At 39.5% G+C, this 26981-nt stretch overlaps 1 protein-coding gene across 1 annotated transcript in view; it reads left to right on the top strand.

Moving 5' to 3' along the window:
- Positions 1–26981, top strand: part of TAF4B (TATA-box binding protein associated factor 4b) — a 64507-nt gene that overhangs the window by 28987 nt on the left and 8539 nt on the right. Inside the window, exons 10-14 of the mRNA XM_044424426.1 lie at positions 525–694; positions 3897–4027; positions 10187–10312; positions 12789–12845; positions 19482–19601. Of these exons, the coding sequence (XP_044280361.1) occupies positions 525–694; positions 3897–4027; positions 10187–10312; positions 12789–12845; positions 19482–19601 (604 nt within the window). The remainder of the gene's footprint in view (positions 1–524; positions 695–3896; positions 4028–10186; positions 10313–12788; positions 12846–19481; positions 19602–26981) is intronic.

The raw sequence follows: 26981 nt of genomic DNA, 5'->3' as shown, positions 1-26981 counted from the left end.
GGAACCATGAACTCCCAGTTGCACTAGAATATCAGCCAGCTGATGCATGGTATGATTGTAATCCATTGATCCTGGAGATCAGGTTGTAAATATATCAGCTTGCTACCTTCCGTGGGAGAAGATACATAATGTGCTCTCTAGTTGCATATGCACACTGCTGCTCCCCAATCATGTTCAGTTGTTTGCAAGGTCCTTTCTTTGCTGCTCTGCTCCTGATCTTCTCCCAAAACTGTTTGAGTAATATGAGTTCTATTAATTCTTAATTTGAAAGTCCAACTTTTCAGAAAGCTGAACTTGTTTCTGTAGTTAACCATGGGGACAATACTGAAGTTACAGCGTTTACTTAAATGTTAATGTTGCTTTGCTGCATTCTAGCTAGTGCAGGGAAAGATAAACTAAGTAACATAGATCACAATATATATACAATTCTTTTGTTAAGTGAAGTGTGTATTTAATGGAATGGTCTTATCTGCCTCTCCAGTCCAATAACATTCTAGCTCAATATAATAGTAGTCTGCTTACAGGGATGAAGATGACATTAATGATGTGACTTCTATGGCTGGGGTCAACTTGAGCGAAGAGAGTGCATGCATATTAGCGACCAATTCTGGAACAGCTGGCTCAATTATCCGATCCTGTCCGGAGGAACTTCTCCTTGCTTTGGATGTGCTAAAGAAGAAAATCTTAGAAATAGGTGAGAAATCAAGTTGGGCAAATACTGTGGAATGCAAACATGCTAAACTGGTATGTTTTACAAACCTTTCTGTATACCACTTGCACAAAGTGAAAGCATGACATGCATTTATATATATATTTTAAATGGAGGCTATTAAGCTGGACAATGCTTTACCTCAGATAGTCTCCTCCTGGGGACCAAAATATAATTGCAGTAATGTGTTCAAGTCCTTTATTCCAGGTCTCGAGTCAAGTCTTTACTTTAAAGTCCAAGTTGAGTTTCAAATCATTGCAAGAAACTTGAGGCAAGTCTCAAGAGCCAACTTTAACATAAAAAGGAAGGTGGGGGGTGGGAGAGTTGTAACCACCCCCCCATGTTCCCATTTGCACTTCTTTCAGTGATTCATTGAACAGGAGGAGCACTGTTGCGTTTACTGCTAAGAAAAGCAAAGTGCTTCAAAAAGAGCTGAAGCCTTCCCCTGTACAGGTGGCCCTTGGATTATGGATGACTTATGCTCCTCATAATGTCCTTAAGTCAAATTTGTATGCAAGTCAGATCACATGAGTAAGCCAATGTTTATCTTAATATATGTGTACATTTTACCTTATGCATATAAAATACTTCCAAATTCAACAGAACATCTTAAACACAATACAGCATTGTAATAATACAGTAATAATAAAGTAACTACAGGTACTTAAGAGAGAGAAGGAGAATCTGTACCTATGTGTATACAGTATTGTAAAAAAAAAAAAGATCTTAGAATGGTTTAAAATAGTCTTTCAAATCAGTCCCTTCTAAACTAGCTTACAATAGTCTTGCATAGATTATAATGAAATCATGAATATGAAGCTTTTTGAGCACTTCATAGTACTTTGTTATTTGTTCTTTTTGTTTAATTTCTGAATATATTTCTGAGTTGCTCTGCTAATTTGCAATAAACCATAAGCATAATAAAACCCCACAGTTCCAAACAAAACCATACCTAAACAGAAAAAATAATCAGAACTTTGTTCTTACAGAATTGGGTAATATTTGCAGGCCTGTTGGGAATCCTCCTTTGGAGGGGACGAAGCCTGCCATATTCTACTGACATTTTCTGGTGTGCACTTGCGCTCTCTTTCTGCCTGCTATCAATACAGCATCATTTCCCCAACTGCAGTATGGACATGCTATTACTTGTCTAAATCCCCGATAGCATTTGCCCTTGTAACTACGTCTTCAAGGGCATTTATGATGTGAAAAGAAAATGGCTGTACAAACAGCCCTTGGGGCCAACTTCATGAAAGCAACTCCAGTGGTTAACAGTTGTATCAGTATCTAGGTATTGGTGCCAAGAGAGCAAAATGCAAAGCATCTACACAAGAATCATGTGCTACTCCTGAACAGACCTAGATGATCTAGGAGCGACTACACCGACAAAAGGGCTCCTCAGCCATCTCACCAAAGATGCTGGCTGGCTGCAAAGTGGGAAATAGTTTGTTTGTTTATTTATTATTTATTAAAACATTTCTAGTTGTTGGGCAAGACAACAAGAAGTGGATTTTTATTGGCTACAGCTCTGCTCTTGCACTGGCAAGTCCTCATATTTGCATAATAGGGAAGCATGCCAGAGTCATCTGACTGTGGAACACTTTCTTTCTGGCAGGTACATCTTTCATCTCAGGGTAGAGAAAAAACAGGTGCTTCCAGGTCAAAGTGCTCCTGGAAGGGGATGTTCCATGAGGAGTTGGTAACTGCTGCTCTGTAGCATGGGCGCACTTTTGTGATCTCTGGTTGGCCTGGAAGGGCACACTTACAACAAAGGGCTGTTGAAAGAAACTGATTAGAGATAGTTGGACCCTATCAAGTTGCTAGTAGTAGGAGCATCAATTATGGGATAAGTAGAATGTATAACATCCAAACTAAGAACTTGGTAGCTTTCTGTTTGTGTTTTCTTTCCTTTTGTAAGGGTAGCTGTTGATTGAAAATTGAATATGACCAATGGTATGAGTATTTTTTATTTAAAATGATTTTCAAACAGGATTTTTTAAAATGATTTTGATTTGAGAGCCAGACCTTGTTTAAGAGCTGCTAATTGGCCATCCATGTTTTAAACAAATTTGAGCTTTCACTTCATTACCAAATCTCAGCACCTTAATTCAAGCAGAGGCTTGTATGCTGCTAAAGTAAAGCTACTCCTCATCAGCCCCAAGTGCTTCCTAAACTGGACATTTATTGCTAGTGTTTACATGCGAACAATTTAATGTAAGGCAAAAGTTTCACCAGTGGCTTGTCCCATGCTTTTCTTACAGTAGAAGTTATGAGCTGCACACATTTTTGGCATAAAATAAGATGCAGTTTTATACCTTGTGTTCTGCATGCACCACCCCTCTTGCACCTTCTTGTGCAGGTGCAAGAAGAAGCCTTTGGGTTTGTATTTAACAGTCATTCACTTCTGAATTTCCAAGGCATTCGTCTAGCCTTCTGGAGGTCAGTTATCAACCAAAAGAAGCCTTCATTACTCTATGTGCAATTTAAGGGCATTGCAGAAGTGCTGTTTAGTCCTAGGGTTCAAGTGGCTTCACTTGAAGCAAAACTAACTTTTTGTTTGCTTCTATGGAAATTGAAAGGAAACTTACCATCCAGACAAGCTGCTCTTATGGTAGAAATGGGAAAAGAGATGCTTTAGGACTTTAATTAGCTTTTTCCCAGGCGAGATCTCTTGGGAGTGTGGGTCAAGCTACCACATGCTGTTGGTATGAACAGAACCGGATTAAGATGCCTGGAGTATGTCGCACAAACATCTCTGTTCATTAACATGTCAGGGTTTAACAAGCACCATGTCAAACGGGGCAAAAATGTAGTTCTCTCTTTTTTTTTAATTACTGAAATTAACAGAATAGGGCACTAATTTCTGCAGCGACTACTTCTCCCCTTCTCCAAACTGCAAGACTTGATTTCTCTATTCTTATTAACTTTGTCCTATAAATGACCTTGCAGGGAGAGTGATTCTAGAGGCTAAGTGAAACAATGTCTATTTTCTGAAGCTGTAGGCTAGGTTTTATTAATGTAATGTCTAAGATCTTTGAAGTTGTGACTTTACCAGGAAAATCACAATCTCCCAAACCTTTATTCATAATGGGTATGACTTCCAGGGGGAACAGAATACCTGCTGTGCTAATTATTTCAATTATCAGCTAGTACTAAAACACGTAATGGATTTTCTCTGCCTCCACAGGTAAAAGGCATGACATTACGGAAGTTAATTCAGATGTTCTGAACTTGGTCTCCCATGCTATGCAGGAGAGATTAAGAGGGCTTCTGGAGAAACTGACTATAATTGCTCAGCATCGTCTGATGATCTATAAGGTAAAGAAATAACCAGTGGCCTTCTTGGCATCAAGAGTATGGGTGTATTCAATGACTTTTAAAAGCAGGTAATAGTTACAGTGGGATCGTGCATCTCAAGTCCATTCCATCCTGAAGAATACTTGTTTCTAGGCACATAGAATCTTGCCTTTAAAGTTGTGCTTAAACCCAAGTTGATTATAAATAAACATATTGATAGAGTTGATCCTAACTGTAAGGACTAAAAGTTGTTACATCATTATGCTTTTCTGCTGAATGCATACTACTTGCTGCCTACTTTGTATAGAAAAGAAGGTGCAGAATATCCACAGCAATAGCAAGGTTTAAGTCTTGTGACCTAGTAGATTTGGTATTGTTAGATCTTTGCAATGGTCTTTAACATAAGATTTTAAGCATACATGGACTGCTTCCATTCTGTACTTGCAATAATTCAGATCCTTTTGTCTTAAAATATACCTTCCTGTTTGAGGATTAATGCCACCCAGGTCACGTTATCTCTTTCTTCACTGCTGAGTACTTTTTTTGTTTATTGAGGACATAATATAGACTATGAAGGTAGAACATAACCTTCTTCCAGACAAACCAGGAGGACTGCTTTTTTTAGTACTCTGCTACTTGGTACCTGCTTTTCTTAAGTCAGACTCCAACACCTTCACATTCATTTTTTTCTGAATTTTCAAACTTTAATTTTGGGGAGTTCAGTTCTTAGATGTTGAGCAATTGTTGCTGTTCTCATCTTCCTCTCTTATTTCCAAAAAGTGGCAAATATTTAGAAGGATTAGGTTTCAGTGGAGACAAGGAAGCATATATATCTGTATACTGAGTTAGACTACATGGGAACAACTTTAGTGTTGCCAAGTTACAAACTGGGGAACATTCATATATATTTCTAAATCTCCCAGTGTGATAGGACATGAGCCAGTGGTTCTTCCTGGTTCCTTCCTCTCCTTGACTATCCCATCTTGTGTTTGTCATAATTGCCATGTGGGGGTATTCTTGGTGAGCTAACCAATTATAACAAATGGAGGAAGAGACAGATGATGGGCCAAGTTGGTGGGGGGAGGTGTAGGAAGAGCTTCACTTGATTTGTCTCCTGCTATATTGAGAAAAGGAAAACAAATGTCTTTGATCACTTGATCATGGGTTGTAATCAAAGTATTTTGGAATTTTCTTCAGAAAATTAATAGGCATCCAATACACTAGAAAATCAGAATGGTATAAAACATGGCACTAAATTGTCTATGCTTTGCATCCCACCATTAATCTTATTTAGAATAGACTAATTGAAGTGAATGGGATATATTTTAGATTAACATTAGGTACAACCCAGTAACTAGGTTCACATGGCATGGCAATTCATTGTAGGCAAGTGGCTATGGTGGGTTCTCATGTCATGTAAACCTGGACAATTTGTTGCAGGTTTTTGTGTTTGTCTCCAGCAAGCCACTCTGTCATTACATTACTTGTTTTAGGCTTTGTTGAAGTGACTTCACCCAACTTCAACTGTGGTTGCCCAGCAGCACTCCTATTTGGACTGTGATAGTCTGGCTTCAGTAATCTACGCTCTGATATTCTCTAAATTACTGCAACGCATTACATGTGGGCCTGCCTTTGAGGACTTGCATGAAATGCAGCAGTAAGTTCAATAACAGGGAGCAGAAGGTCCAAATACCAATTCTGGCGCACTTACAGTGTCTGCCTATATACTTCCAATCCCAATTTAAGGTGCTGGTTTTAACCTATAGACCCCTTCACAGCTTAGGACCACAATTCCTGAAGGGATGTCTCTTCCAACCTCAATCTACCTGGATACTATGATCAACTTCTGGTGCCTGCCTCTGATTTCTTTCTGAAGGAGGCTTGGTTGGTGGCTACAAGGAGAAGGGCCTTTTTAGTGGTGTACTCCAGGCAGTGGAACAAGCTCCCTGTCTGTCGCCAATTTTAATATCTTTTCAGTGCTAGGTTAACACTTTTCTTTATGGCAATGTATTTAATTAGTTTGTTATATTGGGGGCATTATGTCAACTGCTTAACGGGTCTTGTGATTTAATTTGTGGAAGCCATTGTAGTTTTTACAATTTGGTTTTAAATTTAGCTTTAAATATTGTAATTTAATTTTTAATTAAGGTTAATTAGGATTACTTTGAATTTTATATTTTCTATTGGTAGTTTTATTTTCTTTACCAGCCATTGTAAACTGCCTAGCAAATGGTATAGAAATACAATAAATGGCAATAATGGTCTGTCCATATAGGGTCATAGGTAGTATATATCAACTTGAATTGTTAAGTTGCTTTGTGCTGACTCATGTGGGGAACTGCCATTTAGATAATCCATAGATGGTATATCTCACCTAAATTCTGCAACTGGGAAACTCAGACTCAGCAAATTTCTGGAATGGACACTTACTAGCACATCTGGTGGATGTGCCTTCTCGGCAAGAGAGAAAATCTTTAAACAAATTTTCATAGTCCCTGAGCAACCAATGCCCAAAGATCCCAAAATAGCCCAAATGTCATAGGACACAGTAGTAATCTCCCAGCACCACTTTTTGGAATCAATCATACAATCAGGAATGGAACTACTGCAATACATTCCTTCTGTATCCCACCTCAGACAGCCTGTCCGGAAGGATACCATGTCAATAGTATCAGAAGCTGCTTAAAGGAATGACAAGGTTGAGATTACTCTGTCCCTTCCTGTTAGTCTATAGGATGCCCAAAGAAGTTCTGATTCTAAAACCAGAGCTGAATTGGGTTGTACTATATGTAGAATATCACTTTAATCCAAGAAAGTGTGGGTTTGACCATTGGCAGTTTGCTTAAACACTTGCTCAGGAAGATGATGGCAATTGGCCTCTAAATTTTCTTCTTGTGAGTAGCAAGGGCTGGGAACTATTTGCCCATTTGTTTGTGGCTGGTTTTCTCCAATTGCCTATGGTCCTCAGTTGCTGTGTCACTTCTTTGGTGATCAGCTTTGACGGTGTTCAGCCATAGCTTCATTATTCAAAACTCCAACTAATTCAGTTGTCAGGCAGTCAAGACAGTGTGACTGCATCCCTGCTTTTGAACCTTCTGCCAGGTATTTTCCCAGTGAGGGTGTACTTGCATATTTGCAAGGTAGTTGCTGTACAAGGGTGTTCTAGTGGAACAAGAGGCATCTGTGCAAGCATGACAAACAAAGAAAAATGTCACTGAGCCAAATATTGAGTTCAGCATGTGAATGTAGAGTGCAATTGTGCTGCTGAGATTTGCACAAAGCAAGCAGGAAAGATCTGAAAGGCTCTTAAACAAGTTAAAAAACATGTGGATACTTTTCTTTCCTTCCCTAGTAGATGCGTAAATTTCTGGTCATTTTCATAGATTAGATTTCCATCCCCTGCACTGTAGATAGCCTACAGGTTGACCATCTGTCCATCTTGCCTAGCATTATCTCTGGCTGGCAGTGACTCTTTATGGTCTCAAGCAGGAATCTTTCCTATCAAAGCTCTGATTCTTTTAAATTGCAGATGTTGAGGATTCAGCTTCAGAAATTCCATGTGCTAAGTATGTGCTCTGCCACTGAGCTATGAGGTGTCCCAGTGGTGTGTTCAGTCTAGGGATGTACAGATTTTGTTAAATTGTTCTGTCCATGTTTTGTAGATTGTCAGATTCCTTTCATTCTGCCATCAGCTCATTGATAGAATCAGATCTTTTCATTTCCTGAATGTGCATTTGTCTTGTCATCAGTCTTGTGAAGATTTGCAATTACACATGTTTGAACTTTGGAGGTTGTGCAAATTCCACACAAATACGCAGTCCCCCTCCAGAAATCCTTATCTTCATTTTATTGTATGAGGACAATGCACAGTTTTGGTCAGTATGCTTTAGCTTTTGTATATTTCTACAACTAAATTTGCATAAAATACTGGAAAATGAAAAACAGATGCACAAGTCCACAGAATCTGTATGATTAGGAAAAGATGGTCCACTACAGAGAGGACTGAACCCGAGGATATGTAATTTGGACCTATATTGTTAAATATATTTAACATAGACATAGATATTATGTTGTTACATGCCATCAAGTCATTTCCAGCCTAAGTCACCCTTATGGAAGACTGTCCTTCAAAATGTCATGCCCTTGACAGCTCTGCTCAGCACTGTTAAACTCAAAGCTATGGCTTTCTTTCTGGAATTAATCCGTCTCATATTTGGGTTTGTCATTCTTCTTCTGTCTTTGACTTTCCTTAGCATTAGTTTCATCTCCAGTGAGTCTTGCCTTGTCATGAGTTGTCCGAAGTTTGACAGCCTCAGTTTTGTCTCTCTTGCTTCTAGAGAAAGTTCTAGCTTGATTTGATCTACTTGTTAATCTTTATTCATCTGCTTGATCTACTTGTCAGCCCAAGGTATTTGCAAAGTTCTCCAGCACTAGTTTTCTTCCTGTTAGCTTTTCTCATTGTCAACTTTCACATCTGTTCATAGTGTTTGGGATTACAGTAGTGTGGATAATCTTGGCCTTGGCCTTCAGTGAAGCATCCTTACCCTTCACAATCATTTCTAGTGCCTTCATTTCTCCTTTCTCAGACTTTTTAGTTCTTATTGGCTGCAGTCTGCCTTTGAATGTATGAATAAGCCAAGGTATGCAAAATCTTTCACAATTTCAGTTTCTTCATTGTTGACTTGGAAGTTCTGTAATTCTTATGTAGTCATGATTTTTATTAATGTTCAGTAGCAGTCTAGCTTTTGCACTTTCTTTATTCACTTTCACCATTTCAATTCACTGCTGCTTTCTGCCAGTAATGTTGTATTATCTGCATTATTTAAATTATTAATGTATCTTCTTCCCCTAATATTAATCCAGCTTTCAATCTATGTACAGACTGAGCAGATAGAGAGATGAAATACACTCCTATCTGATGCCTTTTCCTATAGGAAACCATTCCGTTTCTTTTTATTTTTTCATAACAGTAGCTTCTTGTCCACGTCAGGATGAAGAAGTGCTCAGGCACACACATTTCTTTCAGGACTATTGATAGCTTCTTACAATCTATACAGTCAAAGGCTTTGATGTAGTTTATAATCTGTAGACTTATCTTCTGGAATTCTTTGGTGTGCTCAAGTAGCCAATGTATATATGTGATATGATCTTGAATGATTCGTCCTTCTTGGAATCCTGCTTGAATGACAGGTATTTCTCATGTGATATAGGCTAAAATTATTTGTGGCAACACATTAAGTTTCACTATGTTTTCTTGAGAAATTAGTGCAGTGGTCCTGTATTGGTTTAACTCCTTAGCATCTCCTTTCTTGAGGATTGGAATACATATTGTTTCCAGTTTGAGCCATTGTTTTGTTTTCCATATTTGTTGGCATATTCTTTTTTTGGATTTGGACTGATTCAGTCTTTGCAGCTTGACAAAGTTCTCTTTGTACCCTATCTGTTTCAGGTGCTTTACTGCTTCCAAGGAATCTGACATCTTTTTGTCTTTTCCATATACTGTTTGCAACTTCTCTTTGTTTTATCCTGGTTAGTTCATATGTTTTTCTGTTGGTCTTTCAAGATTCCTAATCTAGGTTTGAATTTGCTCTCTTGGATCTTCTAGAAGAGTTCTCTTGTTTTTCCTCTTATTGTTCACTTTTGTTTCTTTGCACTGGCCACTGTAATAGTTCTTTTTGTCTACATGGCAATCACTGAAAAGTTGCATTCAGGATTCTGACCCTGTTTCTCATTTTGCTTCTTGCCTGTCTTTGGCAATTGTAAAAGATATAGATAGATGATGCAAAATCTATGATGCCTTGACCTTGCAGCAAAGTAACTTTAACAGAAGTAATCTTACTAAAAAGCTTATATCTAGACTGAAATGAGTATTTTATTTGCAGACTTCAAACTGTTGTTTGTATTCTATTCTTTTAAATATTTCTACTGTATTGAATATTTAACTGTTTATATGTCATCTTAATATTTTAAGGGTGTATAACCAATCCAGAAAACATTAGTTATTGGGAAGATCAAATATAATAAGATCACTCAATTTGTTTCCATAGCCATTTATGTTCTTTCATCTTAGCCAGTTGTTAATAGTTTATTGAAAATCTGTTTTCAATTAGGAAAGACTCTGAGGTGATGCCATTGTGATCCATGTGACATCATAGACATACACTTCCTCCTTTTTTTCAGGGGAATGACAACTACACAATATGTAGTGATACACAGGCTCACCTTAAGTTTTTTGAGCAGCTGGATCATGTGGAGAAGCAAAGAAAGAATGAAGAAGAAAGAGAGATGTTGCTCCGGGCTGCCAAGGTGAGAAAATGGAGAATGGCATGGCATACTCAGCAGACACATAGCAGCTAAATCACCTCGAACCTGGCTGCTGACTACATATTGTAGGTAAAAAAATGGATGGTGCTATGTAGTAGATGCCTTAATTTACAGAAATTAGTCCCCTTGAGAATTTAACTCTGGAAAAGAGGTGGCTTGAGGAGCCTCTGACACTTCCATGAGCTACTCAGTTCCTGAGGTTCAAGTGCAAAGGTAAACTTCTGACAGGTTTTCCTCAGCAGATCCATTTTGCAGCAGGAAGGAAGACGCTCAGGCCAGACAGTTTTGACCATGTACTGTGTACACAAATTCTCTCCATCATTGCAGTGGTGTTGCTTGGTGGATCCAGAGAAGTTGGATGCTAGGAATACACACTTAACTTTCCATGTGCCTGGATGTAATGCCTCTAGCCCACTTCCCACTTGATATGCGTAGGAAGGATAACCCAAAGAAAGGAGGTTTTATCTGAGGTTAAAACAAGTATGGAAACTTATCCTTTGGCCATCTGTACTATTTAAGACTATTTCACAAAGGTTGGCAATAAGCCTGCACCTTACTTAAGCCATTTCAAGATTGCAGTTGGTACTTAGGTTGCTGAATGCTTCTTTTTCACTCTAAAAAATCAAACAAAAGTCAAAACCCCACAAACACTTAAAATAGAAAAAGCTTGATGTTTGGAGACAGCTTTCCACCTTGCTTGCCTCCCTTTATTTTCTATATGCAGGGATTTTTTTCTTAAATATGGAAGAGCATTCAACTATTCAGCCTAATGCTGGTGGCATTGGTAGTCTGTCTTTCTGCATAGAGATCTCCAAGGCAGTTGCTCACAAGCATGCTAAAATTGATACACATAATCACATTATCCCAAATAATCATGTTATTCCAGATGATAATATGCAAACCAAAAATAAATTAATAACATTGATCAATAAATCAGCAATCAATCAGCATCATAGGCTACTGTATCATTCCAGAGGCTCTTCCTTGGTCTACGATCTGAAGGCCAACAAAGAACAGACAGATTCATGAGTGAATCATCTCAATCAGAATATGAACCTAGATAGGGCAGGACATGGCTCTACTGTAAGCTGTGCTTGCATCACAGGTGAAGCCCCTTCCATATCATGAAACTGAACATCCACATTTCTTACCTTTTCACCACCACTTACCCTAGTTGGTGCCTTGTCTCCTCTTTTCCCTTCCTTTTCCTTGCATGTGCACTCAGTCACCCAGGGTGTTGCTTTCACATCTATTTTCAAGCTTTTTCTGTGGTGCCTTAAAACTTCCTACCCTGCATTCTCCTCTTTATTTCCTTGTTCCTTCCACACTTCCACATTTTAACTTGCACAGGGTAATGGAAGTACACTTTCTTTCCAGTTACCAGTGCATGTTTACCATTGTTTCCTGTGGTGGGAACTATCACTTGGCACTTGTGGCTGAAGTTTCATTTCCATAACAATGCACACAAGAAATGGGAATAATCATAACAGCAGAATTGCACCACAGGTTTTCAAACTGAATGAAATGTCTACCTAGACAGTTCACTAGAATTTGAGAATGATTGGGGGGCAGTGGGGAAGAACCTTGACTGGTTCAAATGACATGGGAAGTTGCATGCCACAAGGGTAATTAGGGACACAATGCAGGGTATGACTGACACACAAGGGGCAGTAGTGATTGTGTGAACCTGGCCAAAGTATTTTCTCTGTTGAACCACAACAAAAGGAAAAAAGTAGGCAACAGTAAAGAGCACTTCTGTATCCACTTCAGCTTTCACCGTGTAACTCAGATTAACTGCAGAGGGAGTTAGCACAGGGAGCAGGGATTATCCACTTGGATCCCTTGCAATAGCCCAATAATGTAGAGCAATTTTATCCCTGTATCACAGACAGCAGGGGCTGATAGGAACATCCATTTTACATCTGTCCACTAGTAGACCTAGAGGTCTTTCCTTCACATGTCTGATCATTCATTGGTGCCTACCTGAATCATAAAACATAACCTGTTATCATAAGCCTTCAAAATTGCTTGTTTTAGAATCTGCATAATAGAGTGAAACATGGGAATTAAAATTAAGCTCCTTAAGGAGGTCTGCTGAATTCCAGCAAAATGGTGTTGGATCTTTCTCTCCCTCTTTTCTGTTTTTCTCTCTCCCCGCTCCCACCCAAGTGTCTGCTGCTGACATGAACATCATCACGCCTAAGCTGGACCTGACTGACAATGTTAGCATCATTTTTAGTTCAAGCTTCCTCTGGGCTAGAATGAAGGCAGCAGCCCCTCATGAAGGGGATGGTTGTTGAGGGGCGGGGAGAGAGGGTGGAAAGCCAATATGGCTTGAGGCATTAATCCCCTACAGCTAAGGTTTCCAGTCAGAAGAGAAAATTGTAACTTACTAAATACTTAATGATATGTTGTGTTGGGTGCTACTTAATTTCTCCTAAACTTTGTTTTTTGATAGAGCCGTTCCAACAAGGAAGATCCGGAACAGCTGCGATTAAAGCAGAAAGCTAAAGAGGTAGGACTTTAAAGTTACCAAGCTTGTCTTTGTATTCTGAGGGAAGGTTGGCAGCTCTCTCCTGGCAATTAGGTCAGGGTTTATTTTGCTGTTGCATACCATTTGCAGAGGCCTTGGGGAAGGACAGGAACTGCTACAGGCAAGGGCAGCACTTCAAATGAGGTCAATGAATTATGAGCTCCTAACATTTTATTTTCATAGTTTACAAAGAACTATTTCTAGACAGGCCTAAACTATGGGAGTGTGTTTGGTAGGAATATAATGTGGGATTCAAAAAAAGACACTTTGAGATTTAGCATCTGGGACCGTACAATAGGCTACATTTTTCCAGGGTAATTGTTCGTTTTGTAAATCTGATACTGCTTATAATTCTTTGGCTGGGAGGCGGTACTGGGATTTAGTTTTAAATGGAAAATGCCTCTGGCTTTTAATTTTCTGGGCCCAGCAGTTTTCTGTTCTGGAATGGAGCCCTTGTTTCACACAGTTCATGTTTAGCTGCAGGGGTTTTAGTTTATAGCTTAGACTGGTTAAGCTTTTACTCCCAGAGGCCTCTGCATAGCAACTGCAGAAATCAACAAATAAGTTCATTTATGTCTGCTGAAGCCTCCTCTCAGTAGCTGACTTTTTACATTTCCCAATATCCATTTCCTGACTTTTTTAGCCGGAGAGAAAAAAGCTCCACTAATTGGAGCTTATTTTAATTGAGCCTTAATATTGGATCTCACTGGAGTTGCCCCCAGAGCTACTGGGAACAGAATTAAATGAAAATACCTAAGGTTGAAGACTGTGAGTGAGAATTTTTTTTACTTGACCTACAGATTCTTTTCCCCGCTGAATAAATCAAGCCTGTTCACATTTCTGATTAAGGATCTGACAGCAGACAATAATAAAGACAATTGAGGTGTGAGATGTGTGATACAGAGCTGAAGAAATTGGTTTCTATAGTTACTTGACTGATTTCATGCCATTTTTAAGGATCTCTGTGGTAAATGAGTGATTTTTCTGAGCAACCTTTTTTTTAACTGTGCCTCTTGAACTATGAAATTTGTTGTTGCTTAACACTGCTATGGTTGGCTTCTAGGTGCCAATAGCAAGCAGCAGTAGGTTATTTATGAATGCTTTAGAGGCCGTTATGGTTTGGATTAATGTAGGAGGCAAGGCAAAACAAATGACAATCCAGTAAAATAGTCTGAAAATCAATGCATGAGACTTCCATCGAAGTAAGAAATGCCCACAAAATGGAAGAACAGGAATGAAGAAACCTGTCATTCCATCCCATGAGGTAGACAAACTGACATCACACACAACTAGAGAAAGGCTACTTTGTCTCTGCCCCACTTGGAGTTTTTCATACTGTTGAGATTGCAGCAAACTTACACTTTCCCATATGTAGCCTTGTTAAGACTGTTCCTGTGAATGTTTCCTGAGCCTTACTCTTTCCTGCAATGAATGATATGAAGAAAGCCTGAGAATATTGTGGATGATGCAATAATAGTATAACAGCTGTGATCTGACTTACCCATATAGCACCACCTACATCCATGGTACTTTGCAGGTCCCTGCTCTGAATTGTGCACAATATAAAACCAGAGAACCCAAGAAGGATGAAGGCTCTCTGGGCAGGGGTGAGCATGGGAGCAAAATACAGTGCTGGCTGTGTGTGCTTGACTGAGTTACATCAGGGCAGCCCTCCCCAGCTTGGTGCTCTCCAAATGTGTTTGACTTCAGTGCCTCAGACCCATTCAGCAGGGCTAATGGTTAGGAGTGATGGGAGTTGTAGTCTAACATAACCAGCAAGTACCAGATTGGCTTTATTGGATCAGGGGCTGAAAAAGACCAGAGCAGGAAATTAAGTAGGAGCAGTTTACAACAGTGTAGATGAGAAATAGCAAATGGAAGAGAGAGAGAGTGCAGTGGAAGAACAGAGGAAAATGTTCATTCTGTGGAAGCAGGAGGTACTGTGTCACCTGAGTGTGGATTCAGTATCCAGAATAAGACCCCCTACAGCAGCACTCTTCAAATTGTACCTACAACTGCTTTCCATGGAGGGATCAATTGAACTAGTTGTCAGGTAAGGCCATTTCATTCCCCATCAAGGTGCACATTTAAGAGAAGGAACTGATACAGTTTGAGTTCTGGCTTGCACTTTTTAATCTTGTTTATGCAACAGTTCCATTGACAGCTGTGCACAGAAACTTAGGGCTGTAAGCATTGCACAGTTCATGGTTTGACACCTTCCTCACCTGGTGCCCTCCAGATCTGTTATCTGCAACTGCCATAATTTCCAGGAAGTGTGACAGCTGGAAACTCAGGGAGCTGCAGCACAACAAAGATGGAAGTCATCATGTTGGAGAAGGCTACTTTACATCCACACAGAAGCTGCTCCCAATAGCATTTGGTAGGCTCATGCTGACATACAGCCAACCATCTAACCAAGCCATGATGACCTTGCGATAGCAGAAGACACTGGAGAGGTAGTTGGGCTGTGAATGGATTTCAACTATCCTCACACTTGGTGAGGTAAACTGGATAGTTAAATAATGGCAGCCAAATTTTGTAGATACATTTAATTGTTCTTAGGTATGATCACTCCTCACACTGATGGCTAAAGTAGAGGCCATCTTATACCAGGTGGCCCCAAGAAATGTAAGAATATTTGGGCCACTTAGCATCAGTGACAGCAATGCTGAACTTCAGCTTGTACACAAGTGCAAAGTTCCCCAGAAAGTTAAGCATACTCACAGCTGAGTTCAGAAGGTGAAACTTCTCAAATGGGGAGGGGGGGTTAATTAAAAGAAAGTTGAAAGGGAGGGTCATGATGGTCAAATTCCCATAAATTCACAGATTAGGAAGATGACAAGCACAGCCAAGAGCATGCCAGCATATATTAATACTGAAGTCAAGGAGACTGCTTCCCTCTTTTGAAAAAGGGGCACCTGAAAGACCAATAAATTTATTCTGGCATAAACTTTTCCCTGACTGTAGCTTGTTTCATCAGTTGCATAATCAATTGATCATATTGGGAGGGGGACTGTAAAGAGTGGCCGTGAAATATTATGCCAGAATAAATGTGTGAGTTTTTCAAGTGCTGCAAGATTCCTTGTTTTTGCTGCAATGGACTTATATCCTCTGGAAACTGTAAAGGAAAAAGAAGAATGCGACATGAGAAAACAACTGGCAAAACAAATATAACAAAGTATATGAAGAAGGACTACAAGAGGCAGATGGCTGAAGACATGTATTTTGAAAAGTGAGCAAGTGTATTTTGAAAACAGAGCAAGAAACACTTTAGGACGGTGTGGTAACAAAAAAGGATACATGGAGGACAGGGTTGCTAAGTTCATGCAAGAATACTGTTCACTTGTTCTGTTTTTTTTAATTGTTGCTCTGACCTTCAGTTTTTAAAATAACTCACTGTTATATTTCTACTCTTGACTGATTCAGCAGGAAAGGCAAGATATGCATTCTACAATAAATAAAATTCCTTCCATCGGGCTCCACAATGCCTTGCATTTCCCTTACTTCTCATATACTTCCTTTTACGCCTGTGCTTGCAGGTTCATTGAAGTCCTTTACAGATGCGCCTGGGCAGTCCAGCAGTTCCTTTGCAATTGTTTGGACTCTCAGAGTTCACTACTGCTGCCTCTCTGTTAATCCCCACATAACTTGCAATGCTTATGTGTTTTTAATTTATCGCAGATTCTTCAAGAACAAAATTTATGTAGACAGTAATTTACACTGAAAAGGAAGATACCACAGGGCATGCCCACATCATATGCCTCAGTGGCACATTATGCATGTTAAATCTTCAGCATCTAGCAGAGCTAGCCAGCTTTTTCTTAACCAGAAATCGTGGAGTCTAGTATATGCAAAAATTGTCTTTTGCTGAACAGAGCTCAGTTTTATATCTGCAAAAACAGTACATATGGAAGCCAAGGCAACTTTTTATTGATTAGGCTGTGTAGAGCATTCCAGTTCCCTATTTTCCCTCTAATATTCACTTTATAAATGCCTTTTGGAATGTAATAACTTTGTAGGCTTAGCTTTCTCTGAAAGGGCCAATTAATTCCTCCAGTAGACTTCTCAACTAACAACAACAACAAAAGTACAGGTGGTATCAAAGCACTTCATTGCTGATGCTCCATATGTAGATACCAAAGAGGAACAGTAGTTAAATATATTGCCATCTGGCAGTAGTTAATTGATACCTATACCATAATGGAGACAAAAGTGGATCATAGATCAAATTAAGCCAGAACATTCCCTGAAAAGGAAAAATGATGAAGTTGAGGTTGAAATTGATCCTTCAGGCACTTCATGAAAAGGTAGGACTCTCCGGAGAAGGGAAAGTTGACACCAGAAGATGACGAATACGACCAACTGTGAAACCGCAGCTTTTGTCTACCAGGGATGAGCAGGGCTGTCAAGGACGGGACAGTTTGGAGGGCATTAATTCATAAGGTTATCATAGGTTGGAGATGACCTGATGGCATGTATCAACAACAAACTCCACTCTCTGAAAAACTGTAAAAATACATCAAATGATCCTGTTACCTGCAGTGTACATTCCAGTATGAACCCCATTCCTCTTCAAAACGGATCTGTATTTTCAAATCATAGCCCCCACACTCCCTAAAGTTAATTTAGTAGGAGACAGGTGCAGCTAAGATTATGTCATGTTTCCCTAGTTGATGAAACAGTGGATAGAATAATTCCTTCCTCTTTAACATACCTAGATCCTAGTCCTTTTACCTGACAAGACATGCCAAATAATTTGACTCCAAAACAACCCATGTGTCATTGCTACAAGATAAAATGGCCATGATACAGTATGTATATCAAGATTTTTGAAATTGAATCTTCCTTTAATTGACAACTGTATCCTTTTGCTTTAAAGTGGGAAGAGAAAGCTGGGGGTGGTTAGTGAAGCCATAGCCTTTTTGCATTGTATGACCTGTGAGAAGGGCAGCATGACGAACGCATAGTGCAAAAAGTGTGAATAAAAATTAAAGACATTTCACTTAGGTGTAAAATGATACTTTAGGCTAGATGTGTGGAACAGGTTTTTTAGATGAGGGCCAAACTGTTCAGACTCTTGTGGGCCTTCTCTTTTGTGGAAGATAATTTCCTTGCACCCAGTATAATGTTCACATCATAAAGCATGAGTTTTAATATTCAAATATTCTGGTTCATAGACAAAATAATGTAATAGCTGAAGTGACTGTAAACTGTTACCTGTCACATTTAGATAGTTCGAGCACATAGTATCATAAGCAGTATGTCACTGTGCTTCTTACTGGATAAAAATACATAGTTTTCCATGTACTGAAGTGTGTGGGTGGGGGAAGGGTAAGAGAGAGATGAATGGAGCGCTTAAACTGCATATAAAGTAAAAAAACCAATTTCATCAAGGTGGAAAGGAAATATTTTCTTAAAACTAAGCAGAGAACCAAGGTTCTCCCTTCTTAAAAATTGCTTCGTGTGATTACAGCTATACTGCAAATGCCATTTCACTATTGGGAAGGGCTTTAAAAATGTGCCTCTACTTTATTTGTGCTTCAGGTCAGATTAACTAAAATGGTTATTGTGTCACCTAGAAACTCATGACTGCTTCAAGACCAGACCTTAAAAAAACCTACATATTATTAAAAAGGCCAGCAGCAACAAAGACCATTTTATCATTTCCTCAACGTTTTCATAGCAATTTGATCTTTAAACAGTTAAAAAATAAAAAAAAAATCTTTGTACATGGAGCAGATGGAAAAATCGAAGAAGGGAAAATGGTTTTGAAATGTTTCTGACTGGCTTCTGATCTCCAAGACTGTTTTTATTGAGTGAATATGCAGTAAGTCTAGAGAACTAGTTTGTGACTTGGTGGAGCATTTCTCTGTCTAGTTTAGGATTAAGTGGCATTCCAACCCCATATACAGTTGTGGTTGATGGTGCAGTGCCATCTACTGCCTCAAAGGGTAAAGGTATATGGGGGTTGGTTTACATGTGCAAAGTTGCCATTGCCTGCAGGATGCAATTACACAAATTAAACAGGACAGGGCTTACATCTCAGAATTTGCTTATCTCCTGAAGTTACTTTCAATACCATACTTGGTGTAGCTGGGCAGAATGTATTTATCTGTGTATGGTCTAGCTATGGCCACTTGTTATAAATGACAGCAAGAATGGAATTGTAGTCATTGTTCATATAACAAAGCTGGCTTCCATAAATCAAGGGAAGACATACTCACATTTTAATATAAACTATTTTAAAGAATAACCATGAGACTTACTTCCATTTAAGAAAGGTACCTGAAGTCTCTCAGAAGTATATTTGCATGAAACATTCATAAATGGTTTAAAAAAAACTATTGAAAGCGGTGTTTCATTTTTTTCCAAAGTAATGTATACTGGTATTTCAACTAATGCTCCTATGTAGATTTTGCATGAAAACTTGCTTATCACTCTATACGTGAGTGATGAACAAAACTGCAACACAATGAATTCAACATTTGTTTAAAATTTGTGACTCTTTTGCTGTTTAAAAAACATAGGGTCGAAAGACTTCAGCAGATAAGACACCAGGTATAACTCTTGAGATGCTGAAATCTAACCTGTTCATAACTTCCTCTTCTCTCCAATTAGATGCAGCAATTAGAACTGGCACAAATTCAGCAAATGGAAGCAAATCGTGCAGCTCTGGCAGCCATTGGGCCTAGGAAAAAGAGACCACTGGATTCACCTAATCTGGTGTCCAGAGTTGAGGTACATTATGTCTTGTCTTGTGGTTTTATATCCTCTAGCTGAACTTCGTTTTTGTTTTTGTAGAGAGAGTTGTCTATTCTCGGGCCTTTCATACAGCAGCATATTTTTATTGGTTTTACAGGAGATTAAGCAGTGACTTGACATCCAAGTATCTTGTTGTGAAGGAGTTGTTTTTGTATTATTGCAGTAAAATGAGACATGAAGGCACAGAAGTGGTCTTTCTCCCCACCATAGAAATGAGGAGAGGTAGTTGTGTAAATGGGCTCAAATTGGGTGGTATCTATAAGGCAGATCACAAGTCACTTTTCACCTATCTTCACTTGGAATTCTGACAGCTTTTTGATCTCTTATATCCACTCTTTTTCCTTCTGAGGCAAAATGAGTGAGTTCCAGCTCCCCAATATTATGAAAAATATATCCATTGTTAATGGGAGTTATTCCAACTCATTCATCATTATGGTAATTGGAATAGTCTTTCCACTGGGAAGACTTCCTTCAGTAGAACGACTTTCTTCTACCCAATAACATTGTTCCTGCTATTTAATTTATTTTACTTTAACAAGAACATTGAACAGAAGCAAGCATGATGATGATCTGAAGATAGTGAATCTTCTATCCATTAGAAAAATAGGCCACCCCATTTCCAGCAAATAAGAGTACAATGCTACTACAGGTTGTGGCCATCGAACCTGGAACTTCTGACACTTCTATGTCCCAGTGCTCAAGGCAACAGGAGAAGCATGTCTGTCTGTCCTTCTGTTTCTATTTCCTCTAGACCCCTGAGCCTGTTTAGAAGCACTACCCAGGTGGGAGTGGAGAAGTCCCAGGACTCTTAATGGGGCCTCTTCTGTCTGCATTTAACAGAACATCCCCTTTCAGACTTCTCTAAGGTCAACTGGGCTTATTTTTGTGGCCACAAAAAGTAGCCTGTGCAGTTCACTCTGCAGCTGCTGTGAGGGGGCAGGGGAAGGTGGAAAAACAGGATTTTTGGAGTCTTCGTGGTAAGGTCACAGCAGTGTCTAATGATTTGGGAGAGAGACTGAAATATTCTCTGGACCTTCGAATAATTTCCGGGGATCATTGGATTGCTTTCTCAGTGTAAGATATCTGCATGTCTAAGTGAGTCATCAACTGTGGTTCTTACATGTATTGCACCAACCTTGGCATGTGAGTTCCGTTTTTTACGGTGTACATTTGCATGTATGCATTTATTTTATTTAAAATATTATATACTTCCCCTTAACAAATCAGAAAGCAGCATACCAAGCATATTAAGTTAAGATATGAAGACACAAACAGTAAAGAAAATCTAACCATATTAAAAGGCCTAGGTATACAGATAAGTTTCAACAGGCTACTGAACATCTGTTGAATGGTACAGCAGGTGATATTCGACCTGTTCTGGATGGAGTTGTACGACCCTTAAAGAACAAAGTTCAAAGTTTGGGGATGCTTCTGGACCCAGTGTTGTCGCTTGAGCCACAAGGTCCGCAGCTTGGGAGTGCTCCTCGACCTGGAGCTTTCACTGGAAGCTCAGGTAACAGCAGCGGCGAGGAGCGCTTTCCTCCAGCTTCGGCTGATTCATCAGCTGTGCCCCTACCTGGAGTACGACTGCCTCGCAACAGTGACACATGCGCTGGTGACTTCCCATCTTGACTTCTGTAACGCACTCTACGTGGGGCTACCCTTGAAGACGGTCCGGATACTTCAACTGGTTCAAAATAGAGCTGCCAGGCTGCTGACGGGGACTGGACGTTATGCTCACATGACTCCAGTTCTCCGTCAGCTTCACTGGCTTCCCATTGAAGTCCGGGCCCAATTCAAGGTGTTGGTGATGACCTATAAAGCCCTAAACGGCTCGGGTCCTGGTTACCTGAAGGAGCACTTACATCCATATATGCCCAGCCGCCCCCTGAGATCGGTGGGAGAGGCCCTTCTCCGGGAACCCTCCGTGAAAGAAATTAGGAGGGTGGGTACTCAGAGGAGGGCTTTCTCAGTGGTGGCGCCCAATCTATGAAATGCGCTCCCCAGAGAGGTCCGCCTGGTGCCGTCGTTATTTGTTTTTCGGCGCCAGTCGAAGACCTTTTTATTTAAGCAGCATTTTAAATGTTAATATTATTGAATTTTATCTGGCCAGGGTGGCTTATTTTATACTGTATGTATTTTATTTTAATGTTTATATTTTTAATTATAATTATTTAACTAATTTGTTGTAAGCCGCCCCAAGGCTTTGGCGAATGGGGCAGCATAAAAATGTTTTAATAAATAAATAAGTAGACTTGGGATACAGAGCACCTTTTATTTGGATAGCGTGAGCCTAGATACAGTTATCCATGCTCTGATCACGTATTGTTTGAATTATGACAATGCACTGTATGTGAGGCTGCCTTTGAGAATGGTCCAGAAACATAAGTTGACCCAAAACAGGGCAACAGGATTGTTAATGGGGATTGGTCCCATACTATGGCAGGCTTTTTCCAGCTGCACTGGCTGCCAGTTGAAGTCTGGGCCTGATTCAAAGTCCTAGATGACTTGGGGCCAGGTTATCTGAAGGATCACCTCATTCCATATGTACCTAACCAGACATGGAACTTAACTTTGGGGGCCCTTCTCTGGCAGCTCCTTAGAAAGGTAGTGAGGCAGGAGGCTACAAGGACCAAAGGCCTTTGTGGTTGTAGTGCACACTGCCAAAGATGTGCCTGGTGCCTACTTTTCGTTTCCAGGTAAGACCTTTTTATTTTCCCAGCAGTTTAACATTTTAACTTTTTAACTTTATTTTTAATATTCCATTTTATTTTGTATGACTGCTATGCTTTTATGCTGAATCAGATGCTATTGCTGTTGTGAATTGCTATTGTTGTTCTAAGTTAGAGTGTGAGTGTGTGTGTGTGACTTTTGTTAACCTCCCAGTGACTCTTGACTATTGGGCAGTATTAAAATTAAACAGATAGGGAAGAAAGATTTCCAAAGAATGCTGCTACAGCAGAGAAAGGCCTTCTTCTAGTTGCTTTTAGATTTACCCCTGAGCTGATAGTGGGATAATCAGGGTCTGATCTGGAAATCTCACTAAGTAAGAAGAAGTTTGTTAGAAAGCCTGGTCCCAAGTTTGGATTTAATGGAGGGGGAAGGTGGTTCCCCTTGGCTTTCCACTTACGCAATCGAGAACTGTGTTCCTCTAGCCAGATGTGTCAGAAAAGAGGAAAAAAAGAGTGCGGGCAGGCACCTCATCTCTGTTTTGCAAGGAGACTCTGCATAAATTACAAGACTCTTCAGAATTGAAAAATGTACTTGGAAGGCTACATATAGATTGCCATAGGCATGATAGCTTGGTGATCATTGTCCAATAAACAGAATATCCTCTCCCTAAAACATCCTTAAGAAATGAGTCCTTTTCTCCGGCTGCAGTTTGTTTCGTACCATGTTTCAACTAGCCCAGAATTCTGTTTTGCTCTGTGACCATACAGATGCCTCTGGGAAGCCCATGATGTTTTGGAAGTTAAGGTGCTCCTCAGCTTCTGCGTATAATGGTTTTATGGAACTTCTGTGGCTATTCGCCGTTGACAGATCTTTCCTCCATCAATCTATTTAATCCCATTTTAGGGTCATTGAAACTAGTGGCCATTACATGTTGTGATTTGTTGTGACATATCTTGAGTAATTATTGGAAACCAGGTATGGGATGTGTGTATGTCTGTTGGCTTTCTTTTTGGAATACTTAAGGAATTGGCATAATTTCCTTTATTTCTAGCTCAAGTCTTTTCATATTTATTCTTATGTAGATTGTACAGGCCACCCATGCATGAAAGAGGTATTTACAGATTGGGGTAGCCCTGGGGCTTTCAAATTCTTCCAAAAACTTTAGGAGGGAAAAAACCCCTAAGAATGGAGGGAACCTTAAGACAGCCCAATTATGGTTCAGTAGCACAGAATGATGATGGGGGGAGGAACCTTGAACAACTGTGTAGGAAGGAAAATGCAGTAGAGTGGTAGGAAAGTAGGAATTGTGAAAGGGACACACAGATATAAAAAACTTTAGAGAGAAATCATTAATTGCTTGTAGAAGCCCTATCCTAGTTCATCCTGAAGCAATTTTAAAATGTCCCTCATAACGGAAGTGAGAGCTGCTTGGAGGATTCAGTGAAAAAATCTTCAGATTAGAATATAGATGATATTGTGCACATATGGCTATCCAAAAATGGGGGCAAGTCACAAAAACTGCCCAGTGAGAACAGTTTATGGTTGGTTATAGGCTTAGAAAGCTGATTGGCCAGAAAAGAAAAAGTGAGTGAAGGGAAGAATGAAACAAAGCAGCTGGAATCCTGAAAGAAGCCTCAAAAATGCGGCGATCTGTCACAGTACTCTACTTCTGTATGACTTACTGCATTTTCCCACTTTGATTAGTCCTAAATGTGTTAGCAATTAATTTCTTTAGTAAGATAGATAAACCAGGGAACCTTCCTAGCTGTAGGAAGCGGTTTAAAAACCAAACTGTCAAAAGCCAGAAACTTCACAGTGATCATATGTGGAGTTTCATGGCTGTCTTTTGAGCCCGCTCAGCCCATGTGTTACCGTAAAGTAGGGAAAACAGAAGTGAAAGTGATTTAGAATACTCTTGTCTATGTTGCTCATGTAACAAAGTGGCTTCTTGAATTTCAGATGCTTTGGGCATCTGTACCAGTATATTTTGGAATGTTAAAATCCATAGTTCGTCTTTAACAGATGTATCCAGAATAGAGAGGATGAGTGCTGACTATGATATCCTGCTTCTCAGAGCAAGCATGGTAGAAAAAAAGCATGACTAGCCAACAAAAGCAAATTAAACCCACCAGCAGGAATATTAACTTGCCTATGAGCTTGGGTGTGTACCTTAAAATTTTAATAAATTAGTGGCTGTCTTCTTGCCATATGTAAAATGAGCTTTTATCTGCCTTAATTACAACTAAAAGATTTGAAATCACGAGCTTGGTATACAACAACTTTCCCAGGTCCCTCCCTTTACCAATAAGCTTTCATTAGGTAAATCATTATGTTTACAACTAAGCAGGCAAAGGCTACAGAAGAGCAAGGTAGTAATTATTTCTAGCTTTTACTTTTATATAATTCTAGAGGGTATGTAATGGCTGCCCCTTGGACATATTCTTGCTGTCGTTGATGTGACTCCTACCTTATTAAACACTTGTGCTGTGTTCCTGCCTTAACACTATAGATGAAAATGCCAGTGGCAATGGAGTCATGCATCGGAACAATAGAACACAAAATGTTGTGCTGCATAAATGGAAGCAGTCATTAAGGTATACTGTACATATACTTTGCATATTTATAGTGCACCTATAAAACATGGCAAGTTAGTAATCTCATGCTGGCTTTTAAGCACGCACAGGACACTTCTCATACTACACAGGCAAATTTGGGTGTGCTGCAGGAGACACTCGGAAGATGCAACAAATTACAACTTTCTAGTAAATGTACCTGTGAAATATGATCATAAAATATATGTGTGTTGCATTAAGACTTCATATGTCTGTATAGAGGAAAACACTTCATCTGTACACTTGTGGTCCTGATTTGAACCCAAAAGTGAGTTTGAGCTGAGTATCTTCTGATTGTTCAGACATAACAGCAACAAAAAGTACAGGTTGAATATGGATTGCTATTTAATCATGGGTTGTTATGTGCCAGTCTTCTACTGCATTTAAGTATGGGTTGTTAAATGCAAGCAACCCAGAGTTCACAACAACAAACCAAAGGTCCTCTTCCCGGGTGGTTCTTAATGAATCTGCCGGGTTCATTAACAATGGCAACCAATGATTCAGCTGTATCCCATACTGCCAAGTAAAAAGGTTATCTTGAACATAACTCTGACACATGCAACAATGAATAACTTTGAATGTTTGTTTAAAGTTTTTCTCACACTTTTCAAACAATGAGTCTCCTGGAGTGTCTTACATATAATTAGTTAAAACAAGGCAGCACCTCCCCACATAGTATAATCTGTAAAGGTCAACTACACAAGGAAAAGGTAATGAGAAGAGTGTGAAAATTTTCAGCAAGTCTGATGGAATGGCCTTGCATTCATCTGTCACCTCTCTTGGTATAACCTGCTTTAATGGCTGCTGTTGGCAACAGCATGAGGAAGAGAATATTGGCAACCTTTTTTTACCAGGCCCTGCTGAAGAGGCTCTGTTTGCTGCTGATGAGAGAGGGGGCCCACATTACATCAGATCTTATAGGTGCATAAGGTCCACTGTTAGGGTTTGAAGCAGTGGAAACAAACTGTTTCCATAAGTTTCCCCTCACAAATGGCAAATACTCACAAATGGCAAATTCCCCTCACATAAACCAAATACTTACAGGGAAATATTCCTGTTTGCAACACCTGCTGTGTGCCAAAAATTGCTCCAGCTATTTCCATGAAAATGTGAATCCCGGTTGAAAATCTCTTGTGGCTGGTGGTGTTTTTTTGTTCAGTTTAGAAGGGGAATGTGTGTGTTGTAAATGGATCTGAAAAGTACTGAAGGATGTGCTTATAAGAGTTGTGACCATAATGTATTTTTTAAAAAATCAAATAATCTCTTGGAAATCTTTTTAAAGAAGCAAAATGCTTGCAGTACATGCATAACAAGGAAAACAAAGTATCATGATAAGTAAACAATATTCTGTTCTTTCAGAGATGAAAGGATGGCCTTGAAATGGAAGAATATGGCTTGAAGGCCTGTATGCACTAGGAATCACCAAAAAGCATATTTTCAGAAACCATGACTAGTTTAACTATCTGGAATTTAAATAATGAATCACTTAGGTGTAAACCTATGTATTTCAAAGACAGGTAAATGTCAAGATTTAAAGCAGTTTGACTCACATGCAGTTATTGATCTGTCAGTATCAAATGAAGAGCAGTACTGATGCCCAGACTCGGCATTTTAAAAAAGAATCAAGTATCCATAATTAAATGGGTAGCAAGGAATGTTAATATCTAAGTGAGCTAACTTATGTTGCTTTGCCCCTCCAAAACATGTGAATACCAGCTGTAGGTAGCTTCAGGGTTTCAGCTGTTCAGTGTTATTTCTTCTTTAGGGCCGAAGACCTCTATCATACCTCTCCCAATAAAAGGAGTAGACTTTGTCCAAGAAGTCATAGAGTAGAGTTGGCATTTCCCCTTGTAAGCAGTCTGGATTAAGAGCCCTTCATCTTTAAAGAATGATAGTTGGCCCCTAGTTCTCTCAGTTTTCACTTTTGGGAGCTTCCTGTTATGTAGCGTATGGCTCATCCTGCCCAACTTTGACTTAACGCCCATATGGTTGTCATCACGTGCCTCAAACCTACCCACGGAACTTTGAATTATGGAGCCAATCCAAAAGCTTCGGGGGGGGGGGGGGGGGC

Source organism: Varanus komodoensis, unplaced genomic scaffold (genome assembly GCF_004798865.1).
Source record: "Varanus komodoensis strain SLA01 unplaced genomic scaffold, ASM479886v1 scaffold14_1, whole genome shotgun sequence".
Lineage (NCBI taxonomy): Eukaryota > Metazoa > Chordata > Lepidosauria > Squamata > Varanidae > Varanus > Varanus komodoensis.
Note: the sequence above shows the minus strand (reverse complement) of the source record. Positions and strands in the feature narration are given on the sequence as shown.